Below are 12,956 nucleotides of genomic sequence, written 5' to 3'. Positions count from 1 at the left end.
AAGATATTTGTGTTTTAGCTGAGGCTATTTTAGTTGTAAAAAGTTCAAGACTTAAGCAGTATAACTAGGTAAACCAGTATGCTGGTCTGAGAAACCTAGGCTTTTCAGATTTAGGCTTAAGTCTGTTGGAGGGACACCCCCCTTCTGTGAGTCCTTAAAGCTGGACTTAAACATAGTTGAAAAAATGGGGACTGGGGGTAACCTTTTCTTCCTTTCTCTTTCTTCCTTGTTGTTCTTTGGGACAAAGTCTCCCTGGTGAGCCCAGGCTGGCTTCCGACTGGTGGTGGTCCTCCTGCCTCATCCTCTCACCCCTGGCTTCCACCTCTCTTCTAACCACTTCCTTGAGTCTCAGGACGAACGTTGTATGTCACATGCTCATCCTTAACCAGCCACCAGAATCATGAAGATTTGCTGCTCTGACTGGTTGTGCATGCATGTGTGTGCAGGCGCATGTGTGTGCAGGCACGCACACACCCACACACAAATAGGAGGTACAAGTTAGCAGCATTTGCGCTAAACCCATGACCCTAAGAGTCAGGAGGGTGAATTTTCCTTCTTAGTCAGTTTTGTTCACTGTTACAGCCTCAACTTAGAAGCGTGTCTGACAGAGTAGTGGGGGGGAAATCAGTTTTATGGCTGAGTGAATGGATGTCAGGGAAGCTTAGTTCCCCAAGAAAGAGTGAGACCTTATGAACAGAAAAAGGAGGAAGGAATGAATACATGGCAAGAGGTAATAGTTATTTCTCACATACGCAGGAGAATGATGACACTTGTTTTTGTCACACTCTTAAATCTGAAATAGAAATTGATCCTCTTGAATTGATGTTGGACCTTTGTATTAGTTACTTTTCTCTCTGTGCTATGACAAAATCCCTAACAACAACAAGGGACAGAAATGAAGGGTTTATTCTGTCTCAGGGTTTGAGGGTACAATCCATCACAGCAGGGACGTCATGGTGGCGGGTGTTTGAAGTAGCTGCTTACACTTCATCTGCCATCAGGAAATGGAGAGACGTAAATGCTGATGCCCAGTCCACGCTCTCTCTTTATTCAGTCCAGGGCCCCAGTCCCTGGAATGGTGCCACCCATAGTTGGGATAGGTCTACCTACCTCAGTTATCTCAACATGAAAAGTCCCTTACAGGTTTCTACAGAGATTTGTCTCCTAGATGATTTTAGATTTTGTCAAATTGGCAATAGTATTAACTATCGCAGTCTTCAGAAGTCAGACTCCAAACAGTGTGATAACGGAGTCATGGTGGGTGTGCTAGCTAGTGACAGATCCCGAAGGAAAGCCATCTCCATATGGAAGACCGGGTCTTGTGGCCACTGGCATTCTGTGTGTTCACTGCTCACCAACTGTGCTTCTCTTGTTTACTGTTGTTCTCCTGGACTTGAAGAGTCTGTTGAATGGTAGATGCTTGACAAATATTTAATGAATGAGAGTTCAAGGTTATCCTTGACTACAGAGCAAGTTTAGGTCAATCTGGGCTCTATGAGACCCTTTCTGAAAATACAAGAAAAAAAATACTCAAGTGGAGTTGATTAAAGTCACCAGCTATTGATTATAGTCTGAGCATGGCCCCCCGTGTTGAAAACGACAGGCTGTAGAATCCTAAATGTTGACTGGAGGAATCAAAAGAAGCTGAGATTGTAGTGCAGGAGAGGACGCGCCAGCCTTTCATTTTTATAGACATAGAATATCTTCTCTTCTCCAAACTGACTAAAGTGTTACGTTGCTCTTTCCTGCTCTGTTTAATTTTCTTCCCTTCCTTCTTACGAGTGGTGCGGGTGCTAAATGTACCTGAAGGCAAGGATTGGTAGAAGGACCAGATGGTGGGGGCCACAGAGATAACCAGGACAGTTGTGTGTGTATGTGCAGCAGCGCTTTGGCTGGGTCTCCTGGGCCTCTCACACCAACACATGGACGCACGTGGTTCAGTAGGTTGACTGTTGAGGCCCAGTCATGTTGGATAAAGAGAGGCGTCTGCCAGCTCTGGCACAAAAATCCAGCTGCAGCTCTAAGTCTTATCTCTTTCCTGGAGTCATGGTAGACTTCAGCAGGAATTTCCTTGAGCCAAGACCGAGAAGCAAGGCAAATTGACCTAGCTATTAGATTGAAGGGCTTCATTTAACTCCTGCTCAGGCTTGTGTGTGGGTAAAGCTGAGATAATGACCATTGATCCCCCTCTCTGGAAAAAACCGAGCCTTCTGCTAACTGCACCGTAGTAGTAGTCTGCCTAGACTTTTATTTCGGGTGGTGGGTAGGTGCTAAGACAGGCTCTTGCAGTAACCCAGGCTGGATTGAATCTCACCATGCTGCTCAGGGATTCCTGACAATCCTCCTGCCTCATCCTTTGAAGTGTCGGGGTTACAGGCATTAGCCATCACAGCTGGCTCACATTTGACTTCTTTAGATGTTAATGAAATACTTGCTGTCTTAATGCTGTGCAGCCTGTCCTGTAGACATCTATTGTATGCTGTTGCGCTGGTTGGTGGAGGCCACAGTCTAGCAGGAAGTACAGAAGGATAAAGACATCCGAAAGGGAGTGATGCCGTCCTAGAGATGTGTTCATAAAGATGGAGGGAATGGATCCAGGAGCCCTGGAGCCCGCCTAGAGGGGTGAGAGGCCTTCACAAAGAGGCAGTGTCTACCGTGACTCATAGAAGAGTGGAGTTTGAGACAGAGGGACACTGAGAACGTGTGCAGTGTGAGCATTGCACTCACCCCTGGCCTTGGTGTGTCAGGTGTAGGTAGTCCGTTCCTCCATGTCTATAGCCTCCCGACTCCGGTGCTGCTCAGCCTTAGCCCTGCCCAACAACCATCCACAGTACCCTGCACCCTCACAGTCCCAGTCCTCAGCTAAAGGAGACCAAACCTTTGCGGGGTAGAGAATACTTCCTTATCCTTTTAATCCTCTGGCCTGTTCTTCCCCCAGCTCTTCACTCCCTCATGACTCTGTCCTTCCTTGGATCCCAGAGGCCATTCCCTCTGTTCCTTTCCTCCCCCACTCCCTCCTCATGTATGGACCCCTCGTCAAGAGAAGGCCCACTGTGCGCATCTGCCGTGGCCCCTTTCTCTTCTCTCATCACCTGGACTGGACTTCTTAACCACTGTTCTTTATTGCCGCCGACCCCCTCTCCACTGACTTCTGCTGTTAGAGCCTCTAAAACAAGAAACGGTGACCAAGAGTCCCGTTGCTTCCTAGACCCCGCCCCTGCCTCCAGCTAGTGTCTTCTCCCACTTGTTCTTCGTGACACTTCTTAAGGGTCACCTTCTACCCACCTGTATCGCTGCTTTGGAGCTGGTAAGATGGAAGCCAGTGTCCTGTTCAGGTCACCGGCTTCAACTCCGTCTTGCCCCTAAATCCGGGTGGCTGATGAGCACCTAGTCATCAGTAGGGCCTGCTCAGGAGGGATGAGAACTGGAGCTCCCTGGAAACAGCCCGACTTAAAGTACACTTGCTCAGGTCTGCCGTCCTCTCTGCTGTCGTGATTGTCCTGCTGCAGCCACCTGTGGAATTTTCTGCCTATACTGAAGCCCTCATAGCCACGGCTTCTTTGTCCCTTTGTTACCTGCTCACTCTCCGTGTGTCTACAACAAGAACTATTTTTGTTACTTTGAACTGGGAGACACAGAAGTGAGGGGAGTGCCGGGGGGTGGGGGGAGGGGGAGTGTTGTTACACACTATGCTAAACTCTGCAGGCATTCATCAGAATTCTCAGTCAACCAGGCAATGCTACTGAACCCATTTTTCAGAGAAGGGGCCTGGAGTGGATGGTCCTAGATTCAGCTAGTAAGAAGCCTGGGCAGGTCATTAGCATTTGCCTCACTGGCCTCGGGATCTGTGCCCTGACCCTCATCGTCTCTCACTCGGGGGACCTCCTTCCTGTAGCCCTTGTGCTTTCCAGGACGTTGCTAACCTTGAGCTATTTCACAGCGAGTCCTAGCTGATGTGCGGACTCCCAGAAGCAATCCACCCCCTCCAGGGCTTAGCACGTGCGCTGAGTTCTAAGTCCAGCCCTTCTCTTTGGCCTGTAGGTGGGTTGAGGTCAGCGAGCAGTTGAAGAACTAGCAGAGGAGTCATGTTCTCAGAGATATCTTCTGAATTTTGAATGCTGACACTTCAGCAAGAAATCCTAGTTAAGACTGAGCCAGAAGAGCAGCTTAGGGCTTTAAACCAGACACAAAGCTCAAGTAGATTGTATTTACTGTCATCAATACAATTAGCTGTTTCTTCCTGACAGGAGGTAAAAGATGAACTAGTGGTCTTAGATCAGTTAGCTGTCTTGTCTCGGAACGCCCACTCTGAGTTTGGGACCACAAACAATACCCTTTTACTGACTGTAAAGTTAAACCAGCAATATTAAAATACGGCTAATTATTTCTTCCTGGTTGGCTGAGAGACCCAGGGTCATCTCAATAGAAGCCTCATGTTCCCCCGTCACCCCATTTGCCCATTTTGCCTGCTGTTGCAAGGCATGCTCTCCTTTCCTTGAACCCTTTGAAAGTTCCTTTAATCTTCCTTCTTGTCTTTACTTGGTTCTTTGTCTGGGAAGCTTCTGGGGGAAGCATCCTTAACCTTAGCACTTCACCAAGGGTGAGGTCATTTTCTAGCTCTCTGTTAGCAAGCGATACCATTATTTAGTATCTAAGAGATGCCCAGTTGTATTTCCCCATGGACGTATAAAAACACCACTAAAGGAGATGGGTTTGACTTCGTGTGTACTAGATAGGCCTATTTGAACCTTGCCCATGCTACACAAGCACTCTAACCACTGAGCTACATCCCAACCCGAGCTACTAAAGATTAAAGTCACCCCAAAAATGTGATGGCATTCTTTCTGCAAAACATTTATGGTTTATAAGTGAAGTGGACAGGCATGTCTTCCTAATAACATTGTTAGGATATGATATCTAACATTATAGAATAACCTCCTGGAAACTTATGTCATGCCTTGTGGGAAACTAGCTAGCTCCACTTTCTCATAATGTTACTTGTAAATGCCCAAAGTAACTTTCCATGCTATAGATATGTCTTGGGGAAAACTTTATGTAGGTCCAGAGTGTGACCTGCTCATCTCAAATGCTACTTTTTGAATGGGGCTCAGAAATGTATGTTTTCAATAAAATTGCAGTAGTAGCCTGTCATTTTTAAAAAATGTAAATATTAATTGACAGAATATTGTTTAAAAGGAAAAAGCACTTTAATTTCTGACTTGAAAACTAGACACAGGAGCTGAGTATTGGAACACTGGACATACAGGAATCTTTATAAATAATAGCTTTCAAGGAGAGGGTCCAAAGTCTAACCACTGGGAATCACAGCCCTTCACTGTCTCATGGGCCACGTGGGCATCTTTGACTAATATAGTTGTTGCTTGCAGTGAATGGGTACTTCCCGGAAGCCTGGGCTTCTAGAAGCTCTGAGCAGCTCTTCCTAAAATGGCCAGCCCAGTGCATTTTGATGATACGGAGATGCCTCTGAGCTCCCCACCACGGGAAATTCTTGTCCTTTCCCTCTGTGGGGATCCTTGCTTGCCCAGGAGAGGGGGAGAGAGTGGCCAGAATACAATTTCAAGACTGGAAGAAGCTCTCTGCTGCTGCTGTGGAGACCATAGGTCTCTCTGGAGAGCCAAGAATCATATAAGCAGGAAGCCATTGCTCGCAGACAGAAGCCTGAACCTTAGGAATCCTTGCCGGGGAATTTCTTTCACTTCTAGCCCCAGAAGCAGCCTTTCTTTCTTCCTAGCAGGAGACATAGAAATAAATCTCTGATGGTACAGAGAGGGTTTGAGATAAATCTGCCCGTCAGGTTGTTTGCTAGGTATCTTTTGCAAGGGCACGTGATGACTGCAAACAGCTGAGCCTGTGTTTTAATTCAGGGGAATACATTCAGACTCCTTGGAGGCCCTGACATGTCTGTAGCCCAGGGCTGCATCTCTAGTAATGGTGTTTTGTGTGTGTCCGTGTGTGCATACACTTGTGTACTAGTTTGTGGTCTTGAGAAATGAAGCTATTTATTTGAATTTTTTTTTTCAAATATTGACACTAAGCCCAGATCAAATATGTTCACCAAGACGTTAGCAAATTCTGGTGGAGGTTTGGTTTTCCGGGCATTCAGCATATAATCTTAGAACGTGACTGGGGGGAATTATCTTGAACATGTGGGACATCATTGAACAATGACCTTTTGGGCTAATTAAGAATGCTGAAGCAGAAGGAATGTCGGAGCAGTTTTGTTGATGATGATGCTGTTGGCAAAAGGAAGCAGAGATTTAAAACTAAAGACATGATGTGATGTTGCTGTTTGGAAAGGGGATGATTTTCAAAGTTGTGAAGATTCAAGACTGCCAGCTGGAAGAAAGTGCTCAGACATGAAAGTGTAAAAAGGTTTTTACACTAAAATGTAGATCCTAGGACTTCTTAACTTCTGTGTAAATTAGCTTTTGGGTTTCCACAATAAAACCTTTCTTTCCTCCTGTTAACGTATGAATAAATTATGACATGGAATGGGTCGTTTCTATAAGAAGGACTCATCTGACAGAGTGTTTGTTCTTACGACCCTCTGTTTAGAAGTGGTCACTCACACCCTGTGCTACGTTGTTTGATCACAACCTGAGCCTTACATCCAGTTTCCTTTTTGTCCCCACAGCTGACTCAGGTGTTGTCACCTTGGCAGTGTTTATGGCCAGCAGTGGAACCACAGACGTTGCAAATCGGAACAGCCCAGCCACACCACCCAACACCCTTAATCTCCGCTCCTCCCACAATGAACTGTTGAACGCTGAGATCAAACACTCAGATGCCAAGAACAGCACACCCCCCAAATGCAGGAAGAAATATGCACTGACTAACATCCAGGCGGCCATGGGTCTCTCAGATCCAGCCATACAGCCTCTGCTGGGAAACGGCTCTTCCAACATCAAGCTGGTGAAAAATGGGGAGAACCAACTCCGCAAGGCTGCAGAACAGGGGCAGCAGGACCCCAACAAAAACATCAGCCCCACGGGGGTCATCAACCTAACTTCCGAGAAGCTGGAGGTAAAAGATCTCCACCCACCGGAGTCCTCAGGCTGTGAGATTTTGCCCTCCCAGCCCAGGAGAACTAAGAGCTTCCTCAATTACTATGCAGATCTAGAAACCTCGGCTCGAGAGCTGGGGCAGAATCTGGGCCCCTGCCAAGGGGTCGGGGAGGAGAAAGCCCAGCCAGGCCCAGGCCAGGCCCCTGTAGTCATTGGAAATGGTGATTTGCTGCTGCAGAAACCAGACAGACCCCAGTCCAGCCCAGAGGATGGCCAAGTAGCCACAGTGTCATCCAGCCCAGAGACCAAGAAGGACCACCCTAAAACAGGAGCCAAAACTGACTGTGCGCTCCACCGGATCCAGAACCTGGCACCGAGTGATGAGGAATCCAGCTGGACAACACTGTCCCAAGACAGCGCCTCCCCCAGCTCCCCGGATGAAACAGGTACCCCGGACCGCTCCACCTGGTACTTTTCCATTGGTGTTAGTGGTGGAGTCAATCTCTCTGGGCTGAAAGTGGTGGTGCGTGTGGGTGAAATCAGGCAGTGTGTGGAAACTATCATTAGGCTTCTCAGCCACATTGTGGGTTTACTTCATTTTGCGGGTCATGTGTAAATTGTTCTGGTACACATCATCATTTAAAAAAAATAGTCGCTGTTTTAAATATGGCAAATTGTCATCTCTGGTGTAGATATTAGATTAGGTTGCTTGTGCTGGGAGAACTGTTTTTGGGTACTGCCTAGTTGGGTACTAACATCAGGATTTGTTAAATAGACGGACAGATAGATAAATGAAAAATAGTTGCCAAGGGCAGGCTGTAATTTAATTAAAAGAACCCACTATTCAAAATTCTCAGAACTTTGTTGTGCTCAAGCTTATGAAAACTTTAAAAGTTCAGGACATTAAAAATCAGGTCTTTAAAGACATTTTCCTCTTGACCTTTACTGGGGAATATTTTATTAGCCTGTTTAAGTAATATTTGGAAGTGAGGAAAAATAATACTCTGGAATGTATTTAGAAGTTGAAGATTTTAAGTAGTGTTGGCGATATTGGCCTGTCAGTGCCTCTGTCCACGTCTGTCGCTTTTGTCCGGAGATGCATTGGGACAGTAATGAAGAAGTCTGAACAGTCAGCCACCCTTCCATTTCATCTTCTCAGAGTTCCCGCTCGACCAGTCAGAAAACTGTAAGCTCTGCAGCACTCTGTGCTGAATGAATTCAGTGTAAATAACATCCACACATGTGGCTCTCAGAGTCAGGTAGACCAGATGGCACACCAGGGAGCCAGATGACATTTTCCAACAGGTAAGGCAGAGAAAGAACAAGGAGTGAAGATTTGAGAGAGAGAGAGAGAGAGAGAGAGAGAGAGAGAGAGAGAGAGAGAGAGAGAGAGAGAGAGAGCGCTGACTTGTTCACAAGAGGAAGGACGAAGGAGTGATTTGAAGTGTCCTGTAAACCCTGGTTCTTTCTGCTATTCTTTCTGCTCGCTTTCGTCAGCCTTCTGGGACTGGTTGTGACGGTCGGAAAGCTGAGTGAGTCACTTCATGTCTTCAGTGTCTGGCCCCCCGCACAGAGTCATAGTTATGTTTAGTAATATCATCATGCCCATGGCCCTCTGGGACTTGAGAGAATTCCTGTCCTGTACCTGATGGACACTTTCACCTGCTAGTGGTTGAATCTGTTCAAACCGCTGCTTGAGTGTGTGTGGTTGACGCAGCCTTGTTGCTGTTACATTTAAATGAACTAGAAGGGCGTGAGTCAGGAGTGAAGCCGCTGCCCCCACTCCAGCCCCTTTTCCTTAGTGGTGATCTTTTAAGGAGGGAATTTCCTATAGAAAACATTTTAGGCATGTGGCTGTAGTTATAACTTTTTAAAAATTTGTAAAATTTTTGGGATGTTATTTTTAGAGATCTTGCCTCTTAGAAGTAATAAACTAATCTATGTAATCACATAATCTACATGATGCAGATGACCCTCCATAGCCATTAGTTCCACAGCTGTGGATTCAGCCAACTGTGGATTGAAAATGTCTGGGATAAAATTACAGTTGTACTGAACATGCTTGGAGTTTTTTTGGTCATTGTTTCCTCAAATAGTTTAATAACTATTTGTGTAGCATGTACATTGCATTGTTACATGCAGCCACTAGTTTTGGTGTCCCTGGGGGTCCTGGAACCAATTCCCCTGTAGACACTAAGAGATAACTGTATTTAAGTAAGATATGAGGCAGGGCTTTGATGCAGGCACACTGTGATAAGGATTTAAAAAATCCCTACAGAAACATCCATTAACTACTAGCTATTAAAACTGGGTTATTGTTACAAGGGTTCAACATTCTGTTCTTTTTGTTTTTAAAAATTCCATGTAAGAAGTTAAAAAAAAAGAATTCAGATTAGACTGTTAATGCTTCACATTTTAAAGAATGTATTTTCTATGTGCACTGGGACAGTAGCTTGGTAGATCACTTGGTTATCATACACAAGGCTCTGGTCCCCAGCATAGCAGAGACGGAGAGAGGGAGATAGTTGGAAGATCTTGCCTGTTATTTTATTTTAGTGACTTTTTTTTTACTTTGCACGTGAGTATTTATTGCAATACTTTTTATTCCCAACAGTTAAGTTAAAGATCCTAAATTTGTTATTATAATTTTTTCATGTGGATTTGTGTCGGGGGAGCATGTGTCCATGTGGGTATATACACCTGCATGTTTATGTATGAAAGCCAGAGGTTAGTGTCCAGTGTCGCCTTCTGTCACCCTCCACTGTTTAAAAAAACCAAGTACTTATTGGTTTATTCTTTATTATTGTTTGTGTGTGTGCACAGGCGTATGTACTCAGGTCGCGTGCTGAGGAGCATGCATGGAGGTGAGAGGACACTTGCAGGAGTCAGTTCCCTCCTGCCGTGCAGGTCTGGGGATTGAACTCAGATCCTCAGGCTGGGCAGCAAGCATCTTGACTGGCGGAGCCGTCTTTCTGGCCTCCCACCGTTTTCACTTTTATTTTTTATTTGAAGCAGGGTCTCTTGCTGAACCTGGTCCTCCCACTGGCTGGATGGGCTGTCCGGTGAGCTCCAGGAATCTGCCTGCTCCTCACCCCAGTGCGCCATCATACCCAGCTTTTTAAGTGGGTTCTGGGGATCTGAACTTAGGTCTTCCTGCTTGCATAACAAATGCTTTCCCCACCAGGCATCTCCCCAACCCCCCACTGCAGTCTCTTTTATTTTATATGCTGTGTAACCATGGACAAGTTCAGTGGGTTTTCTCATTGATGAAGACTTAACAATTCTGACTCTTTGTGTATTGACTGTGAGTATCAGAAAGGAAGAAAAACAAACAAAAAAAAATGAAGAAAGTGCTATACTCAGGGCTGGAGAGCTGGCTGAGCAATTAGGAGCAATGACGAATCATCCAGAGGACCCAGGTTCGGTTCCCAGCACCCAGGTAGAAACTCACAACTGTCTGTCATACCGGTTGCAGGTGACCCGATGCCCTTTCCTAGCTGGCCTCCATGAGCACTGCATGCATGTGTGCACAGATAGAGATGCAGGCAAGCACCCATTACATTAAAAAATAAAGGTAAATAAGTATGTGTTTTTAACAACTATAAGCTAAACTTGAGCTTTCCTACAAAATGGGCACCTTGGGATCCCACACCCACTTGGCTTGACAGACTCCGGTGTCTCTGGTCTAGTATAATTTTGGGACCCTCTTAGAACTGCCCCAGAGCCGGTTTGTGGACTCCTCCTGAAATGAGAGAGCTCGCTCATTTCTGACTGAGAGTTTTTAGGAGTGAACCTGACACAGTGAGATGAGTGAGTGATTCTTCAGCATCCATGTCATTTCATATCCAGTGAAGCTGTATCGTTAGCATTTGAAGCTCTCACATCGCGGTTTAAATGAAGAATCGGGTGTCTCTTGTAAAGGCAAAAATTAGTGTTTATGTTTTATCCAGTCTGTTTACTGAAGATAATCGTGATCAATATGAATACTACCTGTTGAAAGAAAACGAAGCGATAGGAAGTATTCCTGAGACATTGATTGGCATGCAGCACCCTGGTGGTGTGTAGAAAGTGTGCCTTGGCATGCTGGTTTGCTTTGTGTTAAGTAAACAGGCACCACACGGGGGTGTGTTTTATGGCTAAGTCCCGATATAATTGTCAATGGATTTCGATTGTGCGTTGGTGAGCCCAGGAAAGGTAGAGCAGACTCGTGTGTGTACCTGAGGACATCCTTTCTGAGTCAGAGTGTGCTGTTGATCCGATAAAATGCCTTGCCCAACCCCAGGACTGACCACTCCGTATTTCCCTTACTTTCTTAAAGCTTTGCAGTGACATTTTTGTTCCATCAATCATGTGTACAATACGTTGCCACCTTCTCCTCTGTGTCGTTTGTCCTTTGAGAAAAGAAGAGGCCTTTTTCAAAAAGGAAAGCATCTGTGACATTACCAGGCTTTCAAGGGGAAAGTTAGTGTGCCTTGGCTTTGGTTCTGAAACAAAGGGTTGCATTGTTTTGTTTGTTTGTTTTTGTTTTTATTTTTTTATGTGCATTGGTGTTTTGCCATGGGTGTCAGGTCCCCTGGAACTGGAGTTACAGACAGTGGTGAGCTGCCATGTGGGTGCTGGGAATTGAACCCAGGTCCTCCGAAAGAGCAGTCAGTGCTCTTAACCACGGAGCCATCTCTCCAGCCCCAAGGGTTGCGTTGTTTTCAAAGTGAGGACTTTGGATCTAGTTAGAATTCCATCATAGGTCTGGTTCCCTTGGTGGCCCCGGGTAGACAGGATGACTCAGATAAATACACGCTGCTCAGACCCTGTGTAGTCTCTCTGTAAATTGCGTGGTGCTCTGTGTTAGGTACCTCACTTACGAACTGGTAACTTAAGATTTATATAGAGCCGGGCGGTGGTGGTGCACGCCTTTAATCCCAGCACTTGGGAGGCAGAGCCAGGCGGATCTCTGTGAGTTCGAGGCCAGCCTGGGCTACCAAGTGAGTCCCAGGAAAGGCGCAAAGCTACACAGAGAAACCCTGTCTCGAAAAACCAAAAAAAAAAAAAAAAAAAAAAGATTTATATGAGCCTCCCAGAGTTGGGAGCTGTAGATTATGGATGTCCGGTCCTCTTCCCCACCCTCCTGGGATCGAACTTTAGACAAGCTAAGCAGCTGTCTCTCCCCGTGAGCTATCACCACAGCCTGAGCTGGAACTTACATAAGAGCTGTTTAATTTAAACTCACCGCTGCCGTACACAAAGCCAGGATTCCACACTGAGCTGGCGGAGCCCAGAGAGTGTGGCTGGCTATGGTTGCAGTTACCCCATTAGCTTATAGAGCGCATGGGCTCCAGAGACGGCCGCAGTCCATCTTCCAGCCACATGCAAGGCTGATGTGTGGCGTGGTCACAGCCTTTGCATAGACTTTCCGTTAAAGACAGGAAGGGTCCTCCAGAAAGCGCTTGGACAGTCTCTAGCATAGACAGGGCTTACTAAATATAGATACTATTATTGATGATCTTTATCAGTACAGTGGTATGATATTAAAGTTAAATTGACTTTTAAAATATTTAAAAAATTTTTATTTGTGTGTATATATGTCTGTGTTGGGGTATGTGTGGGGGGGTGCAGGGAGGATGCCCATGGAGGCCAGAAGAGGATGTTGGATACCCTGGAGTTGTGAGCTGCCTGACTTGGGTGCTGGGAACTGAACACTTTCTTGTCCTTGGCAAGAGCAACAAGCGCCCTTAACCACTGGGCTCTAGACTCTGGAAGTTTACTTTTTAATTATGAGTTAACCTCTATATTGAGCTGATTTTAGTTAAGATTTTGTAAACCTGAAGGACAAGGATCCCATCCTGGTCTGTAGATTGTCAGTGCCTGAAATACAGGTGAGTTTGGTAAATAGGTCATGATAAATTGAATAAAAATGGAGGTCGTCTATCTATT

General features: G+C 45.8%; 1 protein-coding gene across 6 annotated transcripts in view; it reads left to right on the top strand.

Moving 5' to 3' along the window:
• The window catches only part of Apbb2 (amyloid beta precursor protein binding family B member 2), a 210,769-nt gene that overhangs the window by 43,069 nt on the left and 154,744 nt on the right, over positions 1–12,956 (top strand). For all 6 annotated transcript variants that reach the window (XM_052735031.1, XM_052735030.1, XM_052735027.1 and 3 more), the window contains exon 3: positions 6,656–7,471. In XM_052735031.1, coding sequence (XP_052590991.1) covers positions 6,656–7,471 — 816 coding nt within the window. The remainder of the gene's footprint in view (positions 1–6,655; positions 7,472–12,956) is intronic.

This window comes from Peromyscus californicus, unplaced genomic scaffold (genome assembly GCF_007827085.1).
Source record: "Peromyscus californicus insignis strain IS unplaced genomic scaffold, ASM782708v3 Scaffold_13__1_contigs__length_99412109, whole genome shotgun sequence".
Lineage (NCBI taxonomy): Eukaryota > Metazoa > Chordata > Mammalia > Rodentia > Cricetidae > Peromyscus > Peromyscus californicus.
The sequence above is the reverse complement of the archived record's forward strand: the minus strand, read 5'-3'. Positions and strand labels throughout refer to the sequence as shown.